The sequence below is a fragment of the Aquarana catesbeiana genome, linkage group LG08, assembly GCF_042186555.1.
Source record: "Aquarana catesbeiana isolate 2022-GZ linkage group LG08, ASM4218655v1, whole genome shotgun sequence".
Taxonomy (NCBI): Eukaryota; Metazoa; Chordata; class Amphibia; order Anura; family Ranidae; genus Aquarana; species Aquarana catesbeiana.
Genome location: NC_133331.1, coordinates 19,660,351 through 19,684,261, shown reverse-complemented (window position 1 = coordinate 19,684,261; position 23,911 = coordinate 19,660,351). Strand labels below are relative to the sequence as shown.

Here is a 23,911-nt window from a genome sequence, read left to right as displayed (position 1 = left end):
GGCATTCCATGGCCTCCGAAACTGTGATAGGCAGTGAAGAGTGAAATCAAAAATTCACGCCCTTAGAAAGCCTGAAGGCGGTGCTTGGTTTTCGGGGTCCGTACGCGGCTAGGCTCCCAAAAAGTCTCACACATGTGGTATCCCCGTACTCAGGAGAAGCAGCAGAATGTATTTTGGGGTGTAATTTCACATATTTCCATGGCATGTTTGAGCAATATATCATTTAGTGACAACTTTGTGCAAAAAAAAAAAAAAAATTGTCTCTTTCCCGCAACTTGTGTCGCAATATAAAATATTCCATGGACTCGACATGCCTCTCAGCAAATAGCTTGGGGTGTCTACTTTCCAAAATGGGGTCATTTGGGGGGGTTTTGAACTGTCCTGGCATTTTATGCACAACATTTAGAAGCTTATGTCACACATCACCCACTCTTCTAACCACTTGAAGACAAAGCCCTTTCTGACACTTATTGTTTACATGAAAAAGTTATTTTTTTTTGCAAAAAAATTACTTTGAACCCCCAAACATTATATATTTTTTTAAAGCAAATGCCCTACAGATTAAAATGGTGGGTGTTTCATTTTTTTTTTTCACACAGTAATTGCGCAGCGATTTTTCAAACGCATTTTTTGGGGAAAAAACACACTTTTTTAAATTTTAATGCACTAAAACACACTATATTGCCCAAATGTTTGATGAAATAAAAAAGATGATCTTAGGCCGAGTACATGGATACCAAACATGACATGCTTTAAAATTGCGCACAAACGTGCAGTGGCAACAAAATAAATACATGTTTAAAATCCTTCAAAAGCCTTTACAGGTTACCACTTTAGATTTACAGAGGAGGTCTACTGGAAAAATTACTGCCCTTGATCTGGCCTTCGCGGTGATACCTCACATGCATGGTGCAATTGCTGTTTACGTTTGACGACAGACCGCCGCTTGCGTTCGCCTTAGCGCGAGAGCAGGGGGCGACAGGGGTGCTTTTTTTTTTTTTTTTTTTTTTTTTCTTTATTATTTTTTTGCTTTTTTAATCTTACTTTTAAACTGTTCCTTTCATATTTTTTTTTTTAATCATTTTTATTGTTATCTCGGGGAATGTAAATATCCCCTATGATAGCAATAGGTAGTGACAGGTACTCTTTTTTGAAAAAATTGTGGTCTATTAGACCCTAGATCTCTCCTCTGCCCTCAAAGCATCTGACCACACCAAGATCGGTGTGATAAAATGCTTCCCCAATTTCCCAATGGCGCTATTTACATCCGGCGAAATCTAAGTCATAAAATGCTCGTAGCTTCCGGTTTCTTAGGCCATAGAGATGTTTGGAGCCACTCTGGTCTCTGATCAGCTCTATGGTCAGCTGGCTGAATCACCGGCTGCATTCTCAGGTTCCCTGTTGAGACAGGAGAGCCAGAGAAAAACACGGAAGACGGTGGGGGGGGGGGGCATTCCCTCCCACGGCTTTTAAAAGCAGTCTAGAGGCTAATTAGCCGCTAGGATTGCTTTTACATGAAAGCCGACCGCTGGCTGAAAAGAATGATACCAAGATGATACCTAAACCTGCAGGCATCATTCTGGTATAACCACTCAAAGTCGTGAATGGCGTACCTGAAGACAAAAAAATGGTTAACAATGGTTAACAATAAAGCACAGTAAACAGTAAAGTATAAATAATTACATACCTGAAAAACAAACATGATAAAACATAATAACAATAACAATAACAATAAAACATTGCAGAATAGAATACAGTAAAAAAGAGCAGAACAATAGAGAGAGAGAATAGAGAGAGAGAGAACAATAAAACGACAACTATTTTTTTTTATTTCATATATTTTTTTTTTTTTACACTTTTTTTGTAACTAACTTTTATAACTGTAACCGGTTCCAGGTTCGGGTCTCTCAAAATGCGATGGCATCTTGGGAGACCCTGTGAAAGTGCGCCTAGTCTGTGGAATGCTGTACCCTACGCTAATACTCAACTAGTGCATGGTAGCGTTCAAAACATTCACCAATGCAAAGACCAGGATTGTCAGGACAGGAGGGACAATAATAGCGGGTGTCACGTCTATATCCGCGCTTGCTGCAGACACAATATCTTTTTTGGGGGGGTTCGTTGGGTAGGGGTACTCGGGAGGACATAAAAATGCCTCTCATGCAGCCGACTGCATTTGGTTGGGGATGTGAATGGGGGAAGTACGGGTGCTGCAGAAGTGGTGGGCTCCCAATTAGGATTGGCGAATGCAGCAGGAAGGGCATTATGGGCACGACGGGCCTGTGTTTGTCTTTTTGGTGGCAGCGGGACACTACTTGTGCTTGCCACCTCACCAGCTTGAACTGCACTTATGGGACTCGCCACGTCACCAAGTGTTACTGCAGTGCTGGTTTGACTACGACCGGGGTGTACTACGCCGCTGGTGCTTGCCAGTTCCCCAAAACGCTACCAAAAAAACTGTTAGCGATCGCAGGGATCAGGCCTGATTCTGTGAACGCTGCAGTTATGCGTTTAGAGTTTTGTAAGTGACAGTGATCGATCGATACTGCACTTGGGTGGGCTGGGCTGGGCCAGGCGGAGGGGCAAAACGCAGGTGCTAGCAGGTATCTGGGCTGATCCCGCTAACACTGCGTTTTTGGGAACCCTAAACTGCTGGGGACGCTAGTATAGATCAGATCGGATCAGATATTGATGCGATCAGATACTATACCACTAAGGGAGGTGTATGCTGCGTGCGTGGGTGTTAGCGGTACTGGCGCTAACCTGATGCTGCCTGGGGCTGGTGCTTGCCAGTTCCCCAAAATGCTACCAAAAAAACTGTTAGCGATCGCAGGGATCAGGCCTGACTCTGCGAACGCTGCAGTTATGCGTTTAGTGTTTTGTAAGTGACAGTGATCGATCGATACTGCACTTGGGTGGGCTGGGCTGGGTCGGGCGGAGGGGCAAAACGCAGGTGCTAGCAGGTATCTGGGCTGATCCCGCTAACACTGCGTTTTTGGGAACCCTAAACTGCTGGGGACGCTAGTATAGATCTGATCGGATCAGATATTGATGCGATCAGATACTATACCACTAAGGGAGGCGTATGCTGCGTGCGTGGGTGTTAGCGGTACTGGCGCTAATCTGACGCTGCCTGGGGCGACGCATATCACCGCCGGGCGATCGGGGGGCTAAACCTTTATTCGGTAATAAACGGCGGGTGCCCTGACACTATAAAAAATAAACGAACTAACCAGCGTCAACCGTAACGGTTATACGGTGATCAGTGGTGAAAGGGTTAACTAGGGGCCAATCAAGGGGTTAAAACATTTATTAGGTAGTATATGGGGGTCCCTGTCGCTATAAAACGCTGACGGCGAACCTAAATATTTACCTCACTAACTAGCGTCACCAGCGACACTAATACAGCGATCAGAAAAATGATCGCTTAGCGACACTGGTGACAGGGGGTGATCAAGGGGTTAAAACTTTATTAGGGGGGGTTAGGGGGGTACCCTAGACCTACAGGGGGGGTAACAGTAACTGTCCCAACACTGTAACTGTCACAAACTGACACCTAGCAGTAATCAGGAAAAAAAAAAAAAAAAAAAAAAAAAACCTGCTGGTGTCAGTTTGTGACAGGGGGGGGGGTGATTGGGGGGGGATCGGGGGGCGATCGGGGGGGGATCGGGGTGTTTTGTATGCCTGGCATGTTCTACTGTGTGTGTGTGTGTTGGTGCACTCACATAGATGTCTTCTCTCCTCGGGCCGGAACGGAAAATACCGACCCGAGGGGAGATGACATCACTTCCTTTGCTGCTGTTTAGCATACAGCAGCAAAGGAGTGTTCTCATTGGCCGGCGGCGATCGCGAGGGGGGGCCACGAACGGATGGCCTCCCCCTCGTCTCTGATCGCCGGGGGACAGAACGGGACCGCCTCGGGCGGCGGGGGGGGGTCCAATCGGACCCCCCACCCGCGGGAGGCAAATCACGTACCCTGTACGTGATTTTGCCTGCCCGTGCCGCCTTGCCGACGTACATCGGCGTGAGGCGGTCCTTAAGTGGTTAAAGTGATGTTACATTTCAAAAAAATATATTTGGTTACATCAGCATCAGGTGCTTGGTAGCTGGTGGTGATCCAAGACTGATTCATTTTTATGAAGGTCAGTCGATCGACCGAGTTGGTGGACAGGCGCACCCTGTGATCAGTTACAAAGCCTCCAGCAGCACAGAAAGAACGCTGGATGCAGGACAGGCCAGTAGCTCAATTGCATACTGTGCAAGCTCTGGACAGTGATCCATCCTCAAGACCCAGTAACCCAGAGGATTTTCGGTGGGAAAGGTGTCCAAGTCAGATCTTGCCCCTAGGTATTCCTGCACCATGTAAAACAGATGCTGGCGATGGAGTTGCTGGAACCGATCATACTTTGGGGATGCGGACCAAAAAATTGTCTGAATGCATCGCTCAGATGGCCACCTTCTCCACCGCTCCTTCTTTGACTGACCGAAGCCTCAGCAACACGTTGTCCAGAAACAGGAGTTTGTTTCTGCAAGGCCTCCCGAAGATGTTTCATCCTCTGCTCCCTCTGCAACGGCAAGATAAGGTCTGCAACCTTACCCTTGTAACGTGGATCAAGGAGGGTTGCCAGCCAGTATTGTTCCTTCTCCTTCATACCACGAATACGAGGATCCTTCCGCAGGCTTTGCGGGATCAGGGAGGCCATGCAGCGTAGGTTTGCTGAGGCATTCGGTCCGGAGTCCTCTGGGTCACTAAGGACGACATGATCCGCAGCGACCTCCTCCCAGCCACGTACAAGTCCATGTGTTTCTTGGGACTGTAAATGATCCCTTAAAGACTGCTGCTGATGCTGAGTACCAGGCTCCACCTCCATACTGACACAATCCTCCTCCTCTTCCTGTGTGATCGGCGGGCATGCAGGAACACTGTCTGGATAAAGGGGGCCTTGAGAGCTAAGGAAGTCCTCCTCTTCCTGCCTCTGTTCTGCCTCAAGTGCCCTGTCCATTATTCCACGCAGAGTGTGCTCCAACAGGTGGACAAGGGGGACAGTGTCACTGATGCATGCACTGTCACTGCTCACCATCCTTGTGGCCTCCTCAAATGGTGACAGGATAGTGCATGCATCCCTGATCATGGCCCACTGGCGTGGGGAGAAAAACCAAGCTCCCCTGACCCTGTCCTGGTGCCATAGTCGCACAGGTACTCATTGATGGCCCTCTGCTACATGTGCAGCTGCTGCAGCATGGCCAACGTTGAGTTCCACCTGGTGGGCATGTCACAGATTAGGCGGTTCTTGGGCAGGTTAAATTCCTTTTGGAGGTCGGCCAGCCGAGCACTGGCATTATATGACCAGCGGAAATGCACAAAGACTTTCCTGGCCTGCCTCAGGACATCCTGTAACCCCGGGTACCTGCCCAAGAACCAATGCACCACCAAGTTAAGGACATGAGCCAAACAGGGCACATGGGTCATTTGTCCCTGTTGGAGGGAGGAGAGGAGGTTGGTGCCATTGTCGCAAACCACCATTCCTGCCTTAAGTTGGCGTGGCGTCAACCACCTCTGAACCTGCCCCTGCAGAGCTGACAGTACCTCTGCCCCAGTGTGGCTCCTGTCCCCCAAGCACATCAGCTCAAGCACCGCATGGCATCTTTTGGCCTGCGTACTTGCGTAGCCCCTTGAACGCCTATGGAGCACCGCTGGCTCAGAGGACAAAGCACAGGAAGAGGCCATGGAGGAAGAAGAAGAGGAGGGGGTGGAGGAGAGAGGTGTGTCAGAAACACTAGTAGTGGCATTTTGGAGGCGTGGTGGTGGAACAACCTCCAACACTACTGCACCTTGTCCTGCATCCTTCCCAGCTGCCACCCAATGCGCCGTGAAACTTAGGTAACGTCCCTGTCTATGCCTGCTGGACCATGAGTCAGCGGTAATATGCACCTTACCGCTGACCGCCCTGTCCAGCGAGGCCAAGACATTGCCTTCCACATGCCGATAGAGAGCCCGAATTGCCTTCCGTGAGAAAAAGTGGCATTTGGGAACCTGCCACTGAGGGACCGCACATTCCACAAACTCACGGAAAAGGGCAGAGTCTACCAACTGAAAAGGTAGCAGTTGAAGTGCTAGCAATTTTGCCAAGCTAGTATTCAACTGCTGGGCATGTGGATGGCTGGGAGCGAACTTCTTTTTGCGGTGCAGCAGCTTGGGCAGGGAAATTTGCCTGGTACAATCTGACGTTGGTGTAGCAGATTGCCCGCAAGTACTTGGCTGTGACACACCTAATTCTACACCTTCATTCCTCTCAGTGCAGGTCTCAGAGAAGACTGAAGGTATAGTGAGGTTGGAGATCCCAGCTGATGAGGAGTAAGGAGAGGTCCTCTTTGTTTTTTGGTGTGGGTCTTTTAGGTACGCTTGCCAACGAACTGCATGGCAGGTCAACATATGTCTGGGCAAGCATGTCATGCCCAAGCAGGAGATGTTTTGGCCATGCGAGATACGCTTGAGACATATGTTGCAAATAGCAGCGGTGCCATCTGATGCACTTGTCTCAAAAAAGGCCCACACCAAAGAACTTTTGGAATAATACGCAGAGACAGCAGCGCCCTGCACACGCGGAGCTCTGAGGTGTGATGCAGTCAGTGTGCTGCCCTTAGGCTGGCCCCTGGAGGGCATCCTGCCTCATCGGTGATGTGCCTCCTCCTATCAGGCACCCTTGTTGAGTCAGTGACCTCATCATCCCCTCCCTCCTCATCACTGGAGCAAACCTGGCAGTATGCTGCAGCAGGGGGAACATGACTGCCAGATTGCTTTCCTTCTTGGGCACCCCCTCTGTCCGTGCTCATGTTAATGCCTTCATCTAGCTCAGTATCATCATCAGAGCCTTCTAAACACTGGGCATCCTCCTGGAGCATGTACCCAACAAACAGTTAGAGGGACTTCTCAGGAGGACATGGTGGGGCTAGGGAAGGAGTCACTAATGCCATTGAGCCGAGGGAAGAGGTCGCGTTGGCAGCTGCTTTGCCAGACAAAGTACCCTGAGCATGGGTGAGAGAGGATGAGGAGGATGATGACGGCTTGGTCATCCACTCGACCAAGTCTTCCGCATGTTGCGGTTCAACACAGCCAGCTGCCGAAAAAAAGGCCGAGCGTGTCCTTCGGCCACGTGCTGATGAGGATGCACAGTGTCCACGACCAGCACTGTTGCCTCTAGACACATAGCCTGCTTGCCCTCTTTTATTGGCTTGTGACTGTCTGCCTCTCCTTGTTGGCCTTCCAGACATACTAATGGCCTGCAGTGAGATGTAGCTGCACTAAGCTGGGAGATTATATATGTATATATATATATATATATATATATATATATATATTTTGATACTGCAGCTAGCAAAATCAACTGCCTGCCTGTAGTATTATTAGTATGAGAACACCACCAATCTTCTACAGGTAGCTTTAGCTGAACACTGCAGAGGTCGCACTACACTAACTTGTAGCTTTAGCTGAACACTGTGCAGAGGACGCACTACACTAACGTTTAAATAATGTAGCTGCCTGCGGTAGTGATAAGATCAGGAAAACACCACCAACCTTCTACAGGTAGCTTTAGCTGAACATTGTGCAGAGGTCGCACTACACTAACGTCTATATAATGTAGCTGCCTGCGGTAGTGATAGGATCAGAAAAACAACACCAACCTTCTACAGGTAGCTTTAGCTGAACACTGTGCAGAGGTCGCACTACACTAACTTGTAGCTTTAGCTGAACACTGTGCTGAGGTCGCACTACACTAACGTGTAAATTATGAAGCTGCCTGTGGTAGTGATAGGATCAGGAAAACACCACCAACCTTCTACAGGTAGCTTTATCTGAACACTGTGCAGAGGTCGCACTACACTGACCTGTAAATAATGTAGCTGCTTGCAGTAGTGATAGGATCAGGAAAACACCACCAACCTTCTACAGGTAGCTTTAGCTGAACACTGTTCAGAGGTCGCACTACACTAACTTGGAGCTTTAGCTGAACACTATGCAGAGGTCGCACTACACTAACTTGGAGCTTTAGCTGAACACTGTGCAGAGGTCGCACTACACTAACTTGGAGCTTTAGCTGAACACTGTGCAGAGGTCGCACTACACTAACTTGTAGCTTTAGCTGAACACTGTGCAGAGGTCGCACTACACTAAAAAAATAATGTAGCTGCCTGCAGTAGTGATAGGATCAGAAAAACACCACCAATCTTCTACAGGTAGCTTTAGGTGCACACTGTGCAGAGGACGCACTACACTAACTGTAAATACTGTAACTAATAGGACTAATAGGATCAGAAGAACACCAGTAATTTTCTTCAAATACTGTAACAACACCTGCCTGCCTGTCAGTAGGAAGATAATAACAGGAACGGATCTAGCTAAACTGAATACAGTAATAGATAGATACAGTATATATATATATGTCTATCTATCTATATATATGTATATATCTCTATATACACATATACACACACACACAGACACAAACACAACACCTGGGATGCATATATATACACAATACACTGTAAGTGCAGCTAATGCCTCGTTTCCACTGAGCATAACTGACTGACTGTCCTGCCTAATCTATCTAAATTAAATCAAATGACACTGTCTCTCTGTCTCTGTCTCTCAATGCTGGAACACACTACACAGGGCCAACGTGCAGGCAGCCTTATATAGTGTGGGGCTTGTATTAAACCCCCTGAGCCATAATTGGCCAAAGCCACCCTGGCTTTGGCCAATTACAGCTCTCTGTACAGGCAGCCCTGTGATTGGCCAAGCATGCGGGTCATAGTGCATGCTTGGCCCATCATCAGCCAGCAATGCACTGTGATGCTGCAGTGAATTATGGGCCGTGACGCGCCACTTGAATTTGGCGCGAACGGCCCATATCGTTAGCAATTCGGCGAACGATCGAACAGACGATGTTCGAGTTGAACATGGGTTCGACTCAAACACGAAGCTCATCCCTACCTGGTAGTATGCTGCAGCTGGGGGAACAAGACTGCCAGATTGCTGTCCTTCTTGGGCACCCCCTCTGTCTGGGCTCACGTTACTGCCTTCCTCTAGCTGAGTACCATTATCGGAGCCTTCAAAACGCTGGGCATCCTCCTGGAGCATGTACCCAACACTGTGGTCAAACAGTTCGGGGGACTCCTCAGGAGGACATGGTGGGGCTAGGGAAGGAGTGACTGATGTCATTGAGCCGAGGGAAGAGGGCGCATTGGCAGTTGCTTTGCCAGACAAAGTACACTGAGCCTGGGTGAGAGAGGATGAGGAGGATGAGGACGGCTTGGTCATCCACTCTACCAAGTCTTCCGCATGTTGCGGCTCAACGCGGCCAGCTGCCAAAAAAAAGGGCAAGCGTGTCCCACGGCTACGTGCTGATGAGGATGCACCGTGTTCACGATCAGCACTGCTGCCTCTAGACACAGAGCCTGCTTGCCCTCTTTTATTGGCTTGTGACTGTCTGCCTCTCCTTGTTGGCCTTCCGGACATACTAATGGCCTGCACTGCAGTGAGATGTAGCTGCACAAAACTGGGATGTATACATATACTGATTTTACAGCAGCTAGCAGAATGCCTGCCTGTGGTATTAATAGGATCAGAAGAAGCACACAAGCACTTGTGTTCAGGTAGCTATAGGTGCAACTGTGCAACGTACATAGTACACTAACTGTAAATACTTTAGGTTGCCTGCCTGTGGTATTAATAGGATCAGAAGAAGAACACCAGCACTTGTCTTCAGGTAGCTATACTGTAGGTGCAACTGTGCAGGGTACACAGTACACTAACTGTAAATACTTCAAGAGCCTGCCTGTGCTATTAATAGGATCAGAAGAAGAACGCAAGCACTTATCTTCCGGTAGCTATACTATAGGTGCAACTGTGCAGGGTACACAGTACACTAACTGTAAATACTGTAAAAACACCTGCCTGCCTGTCAGTATATTAGGAAGAGAATAACAGGAACTGATCTAGCTAAACTGAATACAGTGTAATATATATATATATATATATATATATATATATATATATATATATATATCACACACACACACACACACAACACCAGGGATGCATTATATATATTTTATATATATATATATATATATATATACACACACACAATATACTGTAAGTGCAGCTAACTGACTCGACCTGCCTAGTCTAACTTAAATCAAATGACAATGTCTCTCTGTCTATCTATCTCTCTCCGCCGCCGCAACACACTACACAAGGCTGCCACGCAGGCGGCCTTATATAGTGTGGGGCATGTACTAAACCCCCTGAGTCATAATTGGCCAAAGCCACCCTGGCTTTGGCCAATTACGGCTCTCTGTACATACGGCGCTGTGATTGGCCAAGCATGCGGGTCATAGTGCATGCTTGGCCAATCATCAGCCAGCAATGCACTGCGATGCTGCAGTGAATTATGGGCCATGATGCGCCACTCGAATTTGGCGTGAACGGCCTATATCGTTCGCAATTCGACGAGCGGTCGAACAGGCGATGTTCGAGTCGAACATGGGTTTGACTCGAACTCGAAGCTCATCCCTAGTAAGGTTGCAGAACTTATCCAGCTTTCACAGAGGGAGCAGAGGATGAAACATCTTTGTGAGGCCTTGCAGAAAGGTTTGTGCAATGCGTTTCCGGAGCCTGGGAGGTTACAATTTCCTGGTGCTGGACAACGTGTTGCTGAGGCTTCGTTCAGTCACAGAAAGAGCGGTGGAGAAGGTGTCCTGCTGACTGATGCCTTCAGACAATTCTTCAGTCCTCAGCGCCAAGATCTGATCGGTTCCAGCAACCATCTCCAGTGTCTGAAATACATGGTGCAGGGATATCTAGGGGCAAGATCAGACTTGGAGACCTTTCCAACAGAACATCCACTGGGTTACTGGGTCTTGAGGATGGACCACTGGCCAGAGCTTGCTCAATATGCAATTGAGCTACTGGCCTGTCCTGCATCCAGCGTTCTTTCTGAACACACATTCAGTGCTGCTGGAGGCTTTGTAACCGATCACAGAGTGCGCCTGTCCACAGACTCTACTGATCAGCTCACATTCATAACAATGAATCAGTCTTGGATCACCAGCTACCAAGCACCTGATGCTGATGTAACTGATTGATTTTTCTATGGATGTGGGATCCCTTGAAGATTATCTTATTATGCGTGACTATCCTATTCCTCCTCAATCTTCATGATAATAGCTTCTAAGAATGTTTTTGGTTCAGGGCACCACCACTGCCTAAGGCCCAATTTTTCTACCCCTGTTTAACAGGGGCGTGCAATTACAATTTTTGATCAAATGTTTAACAGCAGGGCTCGTTCCTGCGCTCAACAAGAGTATCTTTGAGGGGTTGCATTGTTGTGGCACCACCACCACTGCCTGAGGCCCAATTTTTCTGCCCCTGTTTAACAGGGGCGTGCAATTACAATTTTTGATCAAATGTTTAACAGCAGGGCTCGTTCCTGCGCTCAACAAGAGTATCTTTGAGGGGCTGCATTGTTGTGGCACCACCACCACTGCCTGAGGCCCAATTTTTCTGCCCCTGTTTAACAGGGGTGCGTAATTACAATTTTTGCTCTAATATTTTACAGCAGGGCCCGTTCCTGCGCTCAACAAGAGAATCTGTGAGGCTTTACAGTGTTGTTCCACCACCACCACCACTGCCTAAGGCCCAATTTCTCTGCCCCTGTTTAACAGGGGCATGTAATTACAATTTTTGCTCTAATATTTTACAGCAGGGCCCGTTCCTGCGCTCAACAAGAGAATCTGTGAGGGGTTACAGTGTTGTGGCACCCATCACTGTCTAAGACCCAATTTTTCTGCCCCTGTTTAACAGGGGTGCGCAATTACAATTTTTGATCTGATATTTCACAGCAGGGCCCATTCCAGCGCCCACCAAGAGTAACTGTGAGGGCTTACAGTGTTCTGGTACCACCAACACCTAAGGTCAAATTTTCTGCAGATTGTATAGGGCAGGCCGTATAGTATATACAGGCGGCCCCCCATTTTCAAACATCCGACTTACAAACGACTCCTACTTACAAACGGAGGGAGACAAAAGGAAGTGAGAGGAAATCTACCCTTAGGAATGGAAATTCTCTCCTGTAAGAATTAATATGCGAAAAAGGTGTCTCCACTGATGCTTCCAATCCTTGTTTCCCTAATAACCCAAAATTTTCAAAATCCAAAATGTCATTGGGACAGAAAGTGAGGTGTAATCTTCTGAACAGGGGCACAGACAGCAAAACAAATGTTACAGGGGTGATAACCCTTCCCTATGTTATCCAAAAAGCTTAAAAATAGATTTTTTGTGCTGGAGCTACACTTTAAAAATATACCTGTTCCAAATTACAAACAGGTTCAACTTAAGAACAAACCTACAGTCCCTATCTTGTTTGTAATCCGGGGACCGTCTGTATACTGCTGTTCAGAGTATATAGGGCCTAGGGGCCCCACGCCTTTTTTTTGTAATTGCGGGAATCACCCTAATATCCATAACAGACCCAAAGGGCCTGGTAATGGGCCGGGGGGGGGGTACCCATGCCCTTTTTTCTCAATGATTTTCATCTATATTGCCGAGACTCAACATTACATTACAGCCGCAAGCAGTTTTGAATGACTTTTATTCCTTTAGAAATGTCATTTTGTGCAGGGACTGTTCTAAACAAGGGAAAAATGTGCCACTTTACAGGTATACTATAGTCACCCCCCAGGCACGATATTTAAAGGAATATTTCACTTTTATTGTTTCACTTTAAGCATTATTAAAGTCACTGCTCCCAAAAAAATAAGTTTTTAAAACTTTTTTTGCATTGATACATGTCCCCAAACACTTTTTATGACAATAACTTGCATATTAGCCTTTAAAATGAGCACTTTTGATTTTTCACATTCGAGTCCCATAGACTTTAATGGTGTTCACGTGGTCAGACAAATTTTATGCCTGTTCACATGTCCTGCTGCAAACCGAACCGGGGGGTGTTCGGCTCATCCCTAGTCTGAAGTTAGCTGGTGTGTTGGGGTCCTTTCCCGGTTTGGGTAGGGTTACTATATGCGCTCTCAGCATCTCTTGGGGAAAGTTTGCAGAATCTGCAGCTTTGTTAAAGACTATTCGCATGTGTGGCAATAATATGTTTTTAAACGTCTTGAAGTATTCGTTGGAGAAGCCATCTGGCCCCGGTGTAGAAATCTTTGTATTTTTTCTGTGGTTGGTTTAGGTGTGGTGGGATCTTTGTGCAAAGTATATAGTGAGCTGTAGTATTCAGCAAATTGATTTGCTATGGCTTGTGGGTTTTCGATTTTGTGGTGTAGGGTAGGATGCTTTAGGTATGCTATTCTGGATTTCGTGCATGCTGCTTTCAATCTATTTGCTAAGTATTTGCCTGCTCTGTTTCCGTTGGCATAGTAGTTTAGCTGTAAGCGTCTAAGATGTTTGTCATATTGTTGGGATAGGTGTTCTCTCAGGTTTTTTCTGTTGTGTTGTAGTCACTTTGTTTGTTAATGTTGCTGTAGGCGACTTTTTGTTTTGGGTTTCTGTGGTATGGATTTCAGATAACAATTTATTAAGTTTTTGTGTATATCGTTTTTTTTTCTTTGGCCCCTAATTGGATAAATATGCCCCCCATAAAGGCCTTATATGCGTTCCACAGGATATATGGGTCAGTTACTGATGCATTGTTATCTAGGAAGAAATCTTGGAGATGCTGAGAGATTTTTGTGTGGGTTTGGGGTTCTTGTAGCAGTCGAACATTACAGCACCAGATGGGCGGTGAAGAGGAGACTCCCTGTTCTTTAACAGACATAGATATTGCTGCGTGGTCTGACCATGTAATGTTATGTATTTTAGTGGTTTATACTTGTTGTAAGAGCTATTTATCTGTCAGGAACATGTTAATACGTGAATATGTTAACTGTTAACTGCTTCAGCCAATCAGGGCTTGTAATGCACTGTTCAGCACCGCAATGCATTGTGGTGGGTTCGGGGGTGAACAAACGGTCGAATGACCCATTTGTTCGGATGTTCACCGAATGACCAAACAGCGAAAGTTCGCCCATACCTATTCCCTAGTATTGGCTATTTGCAAGTATACAAGCCATTTTGGATCAATACAACATTCTTCCTTGTTAATTTGTGAAAGTCAAATGTTACATATACAAATTTATATATTTGACTTGCTTAAAGCAGAACTCCGGCCAAATTTTTTTTTCCATGTCCTTGTTGCTGATCTCCTACCTTCACCCACTTTGCCATCCATGTTCTTCTGAGCTCTGTAGTTCCTCTGAAATAAGCTACTGAACTTGCTGAAAAAACGTTATTGCCTACTGACATCCTGTTTGTAAGACCAATGGCTTCTATCTCTCTCCTGAGATCAGCCAGCGGTCTGACACGCCCCCCTTGTAGTCCTCTGTAAAGCCGAGTAGGAGGAAGCAGACATGTTGTGGGCGGAGGGGTCTCACGGCCCCTGGTCTGTGCTGCCCATGGGGAGCTGTCCTTCTCCTCTCTCCTCCCTGCCAGTGACCGCCTTCCACTTTATCCCTGCCGCACCAGCATGTCATATTGGGATATAGCAGCTGTGTGTCTCAGTAGAAATAAATGGGATAAAACCACCTCGCTAGCGGCCAAATAGCGGCGCTAAAAAAAGCGCCGCTTTACCGCCGACGCCCGCCCCAGTGTGAAAATAGCCTTATTTTCTGGCAATGCCCCTCCCGGGACTAGACTCTGGATCCGCCCCTGACTGGTGGTCCCTGACAAGTAGCACTGGTGGTCCCTGACAAGTAGCATGGGGTGTGTCTTATGCCTACATACTTTTGCTAATAGGTGTCCCTCATTCCCATCTCAGAAAGTTGGGAGGAAGGCAACAGCAGCTGATCTGACAACAGCTATGAAGGAGATGGCTGATTCATTCAAGTGAGAGTTCTTTTTTGAGACAAGCAATGACAAGAGGAATGCAGAATCTAGCACATCCCCCCTCATCTTCATTCCTCTTGCTGCTGCTTGTCTCAGGAAAATGCTCACAGCCGAGATAAGTTACAACTATGAATCAGCCGTCTCCTTCATAGCTGTTGTCAGATCAGCCACTACAGGAGGGGAGAGAGGCAGGTAAGCTTTCATATCTAGGGTTAGGAAGCTTCTACAAAACATAGGACAACATACTACATGTACTTTGTCTCATAGAGGACAGAGCTGTGACACAAATTTAATGATAGATCTCCTTTAATACCTGTAATATACTTCATTACTGTACTGTAACTTCTGTAACTTTTAGTTTTAAACATGTAAAAAAAAGTATTGAACATAATTACTATTAACCTTCATTAGAAAGTTGGATGGATGGAGACAGTTGAACATTTGTTGAGTTGAAAAGAAGGGCAAATGTACTAGAAAATGTCTAGATCGAGGGAATCAAGTGGAGTTTTTGCACTAAATGTTTGTTTGCAGCTGATTTTGCCGCAAACTTTTTCTTTTGCTTAAATTGAAGATTTTTATAAATTTGCAATGATAGGATTCTACAGAAGAATAAAGGTTAATTGACATAAAAGGTCAACTTAAAGGGACTCTGTCATGACACAATAATGGAGGCTGCCATTGCTGAAATTACCTTTTGAAGATACTACTACTACTTTACCTTTAAAGTGGTTGTAAACCTCAGACATGAAATATGAACAAATCGTATCCCTCTATAGCGTGTACTTGTCTCAGTCCAGAGCACTAAGTAAAATTTCTGTCTGCTACCTCCTTCCTCTGCTATCAGCATGAGTCACTTCTGACAAGTTTTCCTGACACCAAGAGGTAAAAAGGTGACAGTGGAAGGAGCTCCAGCATACAGACTGTGATTGACAGCCTCAGCTCCCTTCTTATGTGCTGTGTGAAGGGGGTGGCGGGGGGAGTCCCTTCCCTCCAATCGACTCTCACCAAGCTCTGCAAAGTAACTTCAGCTCTCCGCCCCCTCTTTTATGAATTCTCAGTCAAGCGGTATAAATTCTGCATAAACTGATGTAGAGAATCATAGACTGCAGACAAACGGGTACAACTTATGTAAGAGGATTTGTTTAATCTCTGCATATCAGCTGAGGCCAGTCACTCCACTGGGTATATGGAGGATTTTACAATCACTTAAATGTTGCACCTGGAACCGGCATAGAGATAATGAATCCTGACACTCACTTAAAATGTACTTAAAGTGGTTATAAAGGTTTGTTTAAAAAAAAAAAAAAAAAAACAACAACAACCATGTCATACTTACCTCTGCTGTGCAGTTGGTTTTGCACAGAGTGGCCCTGATCCTTCTTTTCTGGGGTCCCTCAGCGGTGCTCCTGGCTCCTCCTCTTCTCGAGTGCCCCATCGGAGAAGTGCACTCCTTCGTGGACACACGTTTGGGCATGCTCCCGTGTCCTGCTGCTGCGTCTATAGACATAGACAGCAGGACTTGACTCCTGCGTCATTGGATTTGATTAACAGCAGCGGGAACCAATGAGTGAAGTATGTATATACTTCACTCTTTCGTATATTTTATCTGTGTGGGAACACTTTTATATGTTGGCAGCTTCTCCCATCCTTTTATATCCTATTCTATACAGTTTGGTTTTGCGCATTAGTTCCCCTATTTCGTTATAGTGGGAGCCAATGGCTGCGCTGGTATCAATCTATCCAATCAGGACACGAGACACCGGCCGGAGCTGGTGTGCTCGTTCCCGTCGTGGGAATTATGGGGATCAGATAAGTACAGTGGAACCTTGGATTATGAGCATAATCCCTTCCAAGAGAATGCTTGTAATCCAAAGCACTCGCATATGAAAGCGACAGATCCCCATAGAAGTCAATGGAAACAAAGATAATTTGTTCCGCATTAACTTCTATTGCATGGAATACTGCATGTGGCAGAGGTGGGGGGGCAACGTTGAGCCTCGGAAATACTCGGGGACAGCTTGGCTGATCTCAGGAAAGGCTCGGAAACACTCGGGAACGGAGTATTTCCGAGTGTTTCTGAGTATTTCCGGACGGCTCCGAACCACTCCGAGTGTCTCCAGCGCCCCCGGACCTCTGGCCAAATGCGGTACTGCACACACCATTAGCTTGAATTCTGCTCGTTTTGCGAGACAACACTCGCAAACCGAGTCAGAATTTTTTTTAAAAAGTTGCTCGTCTTTCAAAATGCATGTTAACCACGTTACCCGTTAACCAAGGTTCCACTGTATAAGGGGGCGCTGCTGCAGCAAAGGAGGTTTTTCACCTTAATGCATAGAATGCATTAAGGTGAAAAACGGCGAGGGTTTACAGCCCCTTTAAGTCAGACACTGCCAGACAACTATCATTTTTAAAAAGAGGCCAGCAATGGTGCCCCCCCATACCTCTCTTATGGCAGAGTCACTTTAACTTTATATAATCAGTCCACTTTGCACATGAAATGGTCCAGATTCCACCACAATCCATTCCTAATTGAGAACAAGCAACATTTTATATCAATCAATTTTGATTGGACGGGGGTTAAAATCTTGATTGATCAACTGACAATCATTACATATATGAGCTGTAAAACTTATCCAGGATCATTTATGCTTCAGTTATTTTGAGTATAAAGATATACTATAAATGTATTACTGTGGGTCCCTCTTTTTCTTTTAGATGTTACAGAAAACACAGCAAGACGTTTGAAGTGTAGAAACATCACCAAAATCCTCATCCTTATTATCCTCATCCTTTCTTGTGCTCTTGCTTTTTTGAGTGAGTAGATTACTGTGATAAAATGAATTTCTGTTCCCAATATTTTGGCTTGTTTCGTTTGTAATCTCTAATTTCCATTAGCATTTATTGCAGGCAGTTGCTCAGAGGTTGTGGTGTGTCCCCATATCCTTGAATGGGTCACATTCAGCAGCGGTACTGGACAATCATTTTTTTCTGCGGGCACAGAGCAAAGCACCGTGACCACAATAATGTGAACCCCTTTATCTGCTGTCTTCGCCTTTTCCTCTAGCATGGGATACAGTACCCAGTGACTTAGCATGGATGGAGCCACAGGGGCAGTTGCCCCACATGCTAAAAGTATTGTTCCCATGGGCTAGGGAGCACAATATTTGCCTTGCCCCTGGCACTGGCAACCCAGACTACCGCCGGGAAGCTGTAAAAAGCCAATCAGAGTCAGTAGGAGCGATCCTCCTTGCATATGTGCTGCTTTGGGGTGGGAAATGCCTCCACCACCTTTGATTCACTGTCAGCTTTGACTGCTTCCATACAGGATTGCATAGACGCAGTCAGACTTGTGTCCGAACATGCCTGAGCTCCTCTCCATGTCAGTACCACCAACTCACCATTTTGGCTAATTTAGATTGTAGGCACAGCTGAAAACATAGACACATCAGATTTTTTTTTTAATATGCTGTATAGTTCTGCCAGCCAAGCCATACACTTTCCTTCTCCCAAAGAAAAATAAAAAGCATGTTTGTTTTGGTTTTTAAAAGGAGATGCATGGCCAAAGCTATTTAGCGATACTTCTCTTATGGATCACAGGAGTGAAGTTTGTTCTGCTCTCCTGTGACCTGTTTTCAGCCTTTGATGTTGCAAGGGCCAGTCCAGTCTCTGAAAAGATCCTGACTATATAGTCGCAATACGCCCAGAAGCCTGGCACCTGGCTCAGCCTCCCAGCAGTCCACTGAGAGCCTGAGCCAGCTCCAGTGAGCGCTGGAGGGGAAGGCAGAGAGCTGCTGACTGACAATCCCGGCTCTCTGCTCTGCTCAGAGCGGGGGGGAGAACTTAGCGATCAGCAGCGCCTGATTGCTCAGTTCTCACCTTTATGCCGCGTACACACGAGCGGACTTTACAGCAGACTTTGCCCAGCGGATGGGATTTCGTCGGACAATTCGATCGTGTGTGGGCTCCAGCGGACTTTGTTTTCTCAAAAGTTGGACGGACTTAGATTTGAAACATGTTTCAAATCTATCCGACAGACTCGAGTCCGGTCGAAAAGTCCTCTCGTCTGTATGCTAGTTCGACGGACAAAAAGCCACGTTAGGGCAGCTATTGGCTATGTACCTCCTTATTTTAGTCCGGTCGTACGTCATCACGTACGAATTCGTCGGACTTTGGTGGATTGTGTGTAGGCAAGTCCGTTCATTCGTAAAGTCCGTCGTAAAGTATGCCGTAAAGTCCGCTCGTGTGTACGCGGCATTAGGGCGAGCGGGGGACAGATGCAGCACCTGATCCACCAAGGTAAGTAGGATTTAAAAAACAAAAGCCATACTTCTCTTTTAAATGTACCAACTAGTAAGTGCCTGTCTGACTGCATACAAACAAAACATGTTGATCAGATCGTAAAAAACTGATTTGAACCTTTATGACCACCTCAAACACAAAAGCAAACATTCATTATATTGCAGTTTACTAATTCTTAGATGTGATGGCTGCATTAGTGGTTTTTTTTAGGCTTTCTTTCTTTACATTTCATCTGGCCAGTAAGTCTGTTGTTTTTTTTTTTTTTTTTCAAAAGAACAAGCTGTCCTGCAAATTAATCAGTTACTTACCTGAGACAAACTACTTACCACTGACAGGAGTGCTTACATAAAATCAGATGTTATTTAAATCCTTTATCCCAAAAGAAAAAAAAAATGTTTGCTGTAAGGCTTCATGTACACTGCTGCTGGTAAACAAACCTTTGCATACCTCACAACTTTTGGAGATGGGAATGAAGGACACTTATTAGCAAAAGTATGCAGGCATAGGACACACCCCTTGCCACGCCCCTTAAAATAAGAATTAACCCAAAAGAAGTTAGTTAAACCCACAAGTGCTTTTTTTACCACTACTATTCCTTTATATTGGCTTTTAAATTTACAAATGCATCAATTTAGAAATCGGATGAAAGGTTTAGCACCGGAAAACACTTTTTTATAGATAAAAAGTGCATTTTATATACAACTATATGGTTCAGACCAAAATGAGGGACAAATGAGGAGAAATGAGGGACAGGGGGACATTGCTCCAAATCAGGGACAGTTGGGAGCTGTGTGTTTAGGAGCAGTTGGGCATTTTTTTCAGAGGCCCCTGAACTCTCCTCCATGTTATCTTATCAGTACATGTACACATGGGCGTTTATAGTGGTTTCTACTGTAGACAGTTGAGTTTAGAAACATTTTTTGGAAAGCAAAAAAATACATTCAGGACGGATGTTCAGAGGAATTTGAAACGCCATATGACTGTAACAGCTTGTAAACGCGTGTAAATGTGGTAACTCACGATTAGCCGCATTTCGTTTACAGGCGTTTTGAATTTTTGACTATTTGAAAAAAAAAAACGCTTGTAAACGCAAACGTGGCTAAATGCGGCATTTAAACGCAGCAAAACAGATGTTTTTAAACGTGGGTTACTATCTGCCAAGTTAAATCGTTCAGGAGACGTTGTAAAACGTCCCGTGTACATTAAGCCTTACTGATTATAAAGTGGAGTCTGATTTCAACTTTTAAGTGTATCTAAATCTGCTAGTACATTTTACACTCTCCCCCCCAGCAGACTGACAATGCTGCTGTCCAAGCGTGCTTCCTATGCCCCTTCATCCAGAGTGGGGGCTCTCTAATACAGGAGGTGTGTTACTGACAGGATCAACAGGTGAAAACAGAGGGAAAAAAAGTTTAAGGCTGGGTTCACATATGAGCTGCATGCGGCTCACAGCAGGGGTGTCTGGTGCTTGCTGGTTCACCGTTTCAGGTCTGATTTCAGCCCAAATTTTCGGCTGAATTCGGAACAAAAGACGCGCGGTGTTTTTGTGCAAATCGCACCGGACCCACTGCAGAGATATGTGAACCGGCTCCAGTCAAAGAGCCATTCAAAATCTTCTGCTATTGCGAATTTGATGCGAGGAGCCCTCATCCAAAAAAGACATTTACCTCCAGCAAGGCTAGTTTAAAACACCTAAACATTTTCAGAAAAACATTATCAAAAAATATGGGGATTTGGTCACACCATATTGCTATATGGTGCTAAGCCGACATACTGCAACAAAGTACCCCATGATTAGTGGGTCCTACACTATCCATAGACTGGGAGATCCTGCTTCTCTAAACCATGAGAGCTACACTCTTCTAAAATGGGAGAATCTTGAGGTCTCCACCCATGACACTCCACCCATTGTCCGCCGCAATGTCGCAGTCCCGATAAAAATTGCAGATTGCTGCCATTACTAGTAAAAATATAAATAATAATAACAATGCCATAAATCTACCCCCTATTTTGTAGACGTTATAACTTTTGCGCAAACTTTTCGCTTATTGCGATTTTTATTTATTTATTTTTTTTATTTTTTACCAAAAATATGTAGAAGAAAACATATCGGCCTAAACTGAGAAAAAAATGCTTTTTTGAAAAAAAATGTGGGATATTTATTATAGCAAAAAGTAAAAAATATTGTGTTTTTTTTTTCTTCAAAATTAGCAGTCTTTTTTTGTTTATAGCGCAAAAAATAAAAACCGCAGCTGTGATCAAATACCACCAAAAGAAAGCTCTATTTGTGGGGAAAAAAAGGACGTCAATTTTGTTTGGGTACAAGATCGCACGACCGCGCAATTGTCAGTTAAAGCGAAGCAGTGTCATATTGCAAAAAATGGCCTGGTCATTGAGCAACCAAATCTTCTGGGGCTGAAGTGGTTAACAATGCAATCCTGAGTTTATTTTTAATGCCAAAGAAATATTATATGTGTGCTACATTGTAATTTCTCTTGTCTCTTCTTCAGTTTACAAACAGATCGTTGAGCAATCAAACTGCTATTCGCATTGCACACAGAATATAACCAATTCATGTAAGTACAGTATCATAGATGATGACTCATGATATACCGTCATCATATCTGGGTGTATAAAGGAATGTTGTGGCTTCAACCTAACAATGAGCCTCAAGCCTCGTACACATGATCCAGACTGCTGTCCTAAAATCTTACCGTTAGTACGCTCCTTTTGACAATTGTTGTCCAACTTTTGGTCAACAAATGTTGGATGACAGACTAGTAAATTTTCGGCGGACACCGGTCTGTTGTCAGATTTTCGTATTGTCTGTACACAAGTCTGTCACACAAAAGTTGAAAGTACAAACACGCATGCTCGGAATCAATGCTCATCAAATACGACATTAGCAGAAGGTGCCCAAAGGGTGGCGCTCAAGAGCTGAAATTCCTTGTAGTACGTCACTACGTTCGTGTTTGTTGGCTGACAATTGTGTACCGTTAAGCCTCGTACACACGGTCAGATTATTGGACGAATTTTCGTCAGTTTTTGTTGGATGCTAGCTTCAAATCAAAAGTCAAGAGGGTACTCGCCATCAGAAAATTCAATTCAATGTCAGAAGTGGCGTAATGTGTTGAATTGTTTTGTATGTGTTCTTTCGTTTCTGAGCATGCCTAGTCTTGCTCTTCAGATTTTTTTATTTTTTTTGTCAGAAAACCGTACTAATGAAAAGAAAATCGGACGTTGTGGTCACATCAACAAAAATTTTCAAGCCTGCACATCCAGTTTTTGTCTGCCGAAAATTTGTAATCGGCTGTCAAAAGCAGCATACTAACGATCAGAAAATCGGCAGATCGTTCATCGGACGAAATTTATCTTCAGATTTGGGGCCTTTAGTACGCAAGACAAGATCCAGGCACACACCCTTAAGACAAAAATCTGACGCTCGGTTGGCCAACAATTGGATCGTGTGTACGAGGCTTTAGAGATGAATATCAATATTGTGTTCAGGCACACCAGAAAATGGATTTGCTCGGGGTCCTCTTATATTCAGTTACACACACGGCTCGTTGCAAGTCATCTTCATTATGTGCCACTCAGTTATAATGATTATTATTTTCACAACTCTAAATTGATTAATTCACTCATATAGATTTCTGTACCTTTGCACAGCATTAGTGCATTGTTGACCAATGACTTGTGCAGACAATCCTTTATCTTAACACTAACTAGAGACAATGAGATTGGTTTACTGAAGGAGTTATGAAGAACCAATTATTCAAGAACATGTTCTGGTCAGCTCAGTAGATTGGTTTTATTATTTTTTTCCTAAATGCACAAAATATAACTGGATACTATGATGTAAATCATGTGAAAACCAAATTCCTGTTTATTTCCTCTGCATATTATTGGGTATTTAACATGAACACAGTTTCATACCTCCCCAACTTTTTGAGATGGGAATGAGGGACACCTATCAATAAAAGTATGCAAGCATGGGACACGCCCCTTGCCACGCCCCCTTAAAGGGGAATTGTACAAAAAAACAAGATTGGTTAAACCCACAAGTGCTTTTTTTACCACTTCTATTCCTTTATATTGGCTTTTGGAATTCACAAATGCAGCAATTTAGAAATCAGATGAAAGGTTTAGCAGTAGAAAACACTTTTTTTGAGTTTAATTACCACCTTAATCAGCCACAGAACCTGTATAACTAATATGTGTTGGCAGTGGCGTCGCTAGGGGGTGGCTTTTGGGGCTATAGCCCTGAATCTGGGGCCCATAGCCCCGAGTCTCTGCAGAGGTCCCCAAGGGGCAGGGAGGCTCTCTGGGGACCCTGATTTAAGGGGGAGGCTCTCTGGGATGCTGATTTAAGGGGGAGGCTCTCTGGGGACCCTAATGTAAGTGGGGGGCTCTCTGGGGATATACATACATGTATATTACTGTATATACATGTGTATGCCCACCCAAGCGTATGACTTTCTTTAATACGCTGCTATGGGTTCTAGCCCCAGATCTTTTGTAGACCTAGCAGCGCCCCTGTGTGTTGGGGTTTATAGGGATGAGGTGGCAACCCTAGCCACCCCCCCATTTGGTCAGTCAGTCCATCAGTCAAACCCCCCCAGTCGCTCAGGCGATCGGAAAACTGCCCACCAACTCCCTGTCGCTCACCTGCCT

At 45.2% G+C, this 23,911-nt stretch overlaps 1 protein-coding gene across 2 annotated transcripts in view; it reads left to right on the top strand.

Moving 5' to 3' along the window:
- Positions 1 to 23,911, top strand: part of LOC141105221 (killer cell lectin-like receptor subfamily B member 1B allele B) — a 208,721-nt gene that overhangs the window by 46,829 nt on the left and 137,981 nt on the right. For both annotated transcript variants that reach the window (XM_073595109.1, XM_073595108.1), the window contains exons 4-5: positions 17,654 to 17,752; positions 21,748 to 21,813. In XM_073595109.1, coding sequence (XP_073451210.1) covers positions 17,654 to 17,752; positions 21,748 to 21,813 — 165 coding nt within the window. The remainder of the gene's footprint in view (positions 1 to 17,653; positions 17,753 to 21,747; positions 21,814 to 23,911) is intronic.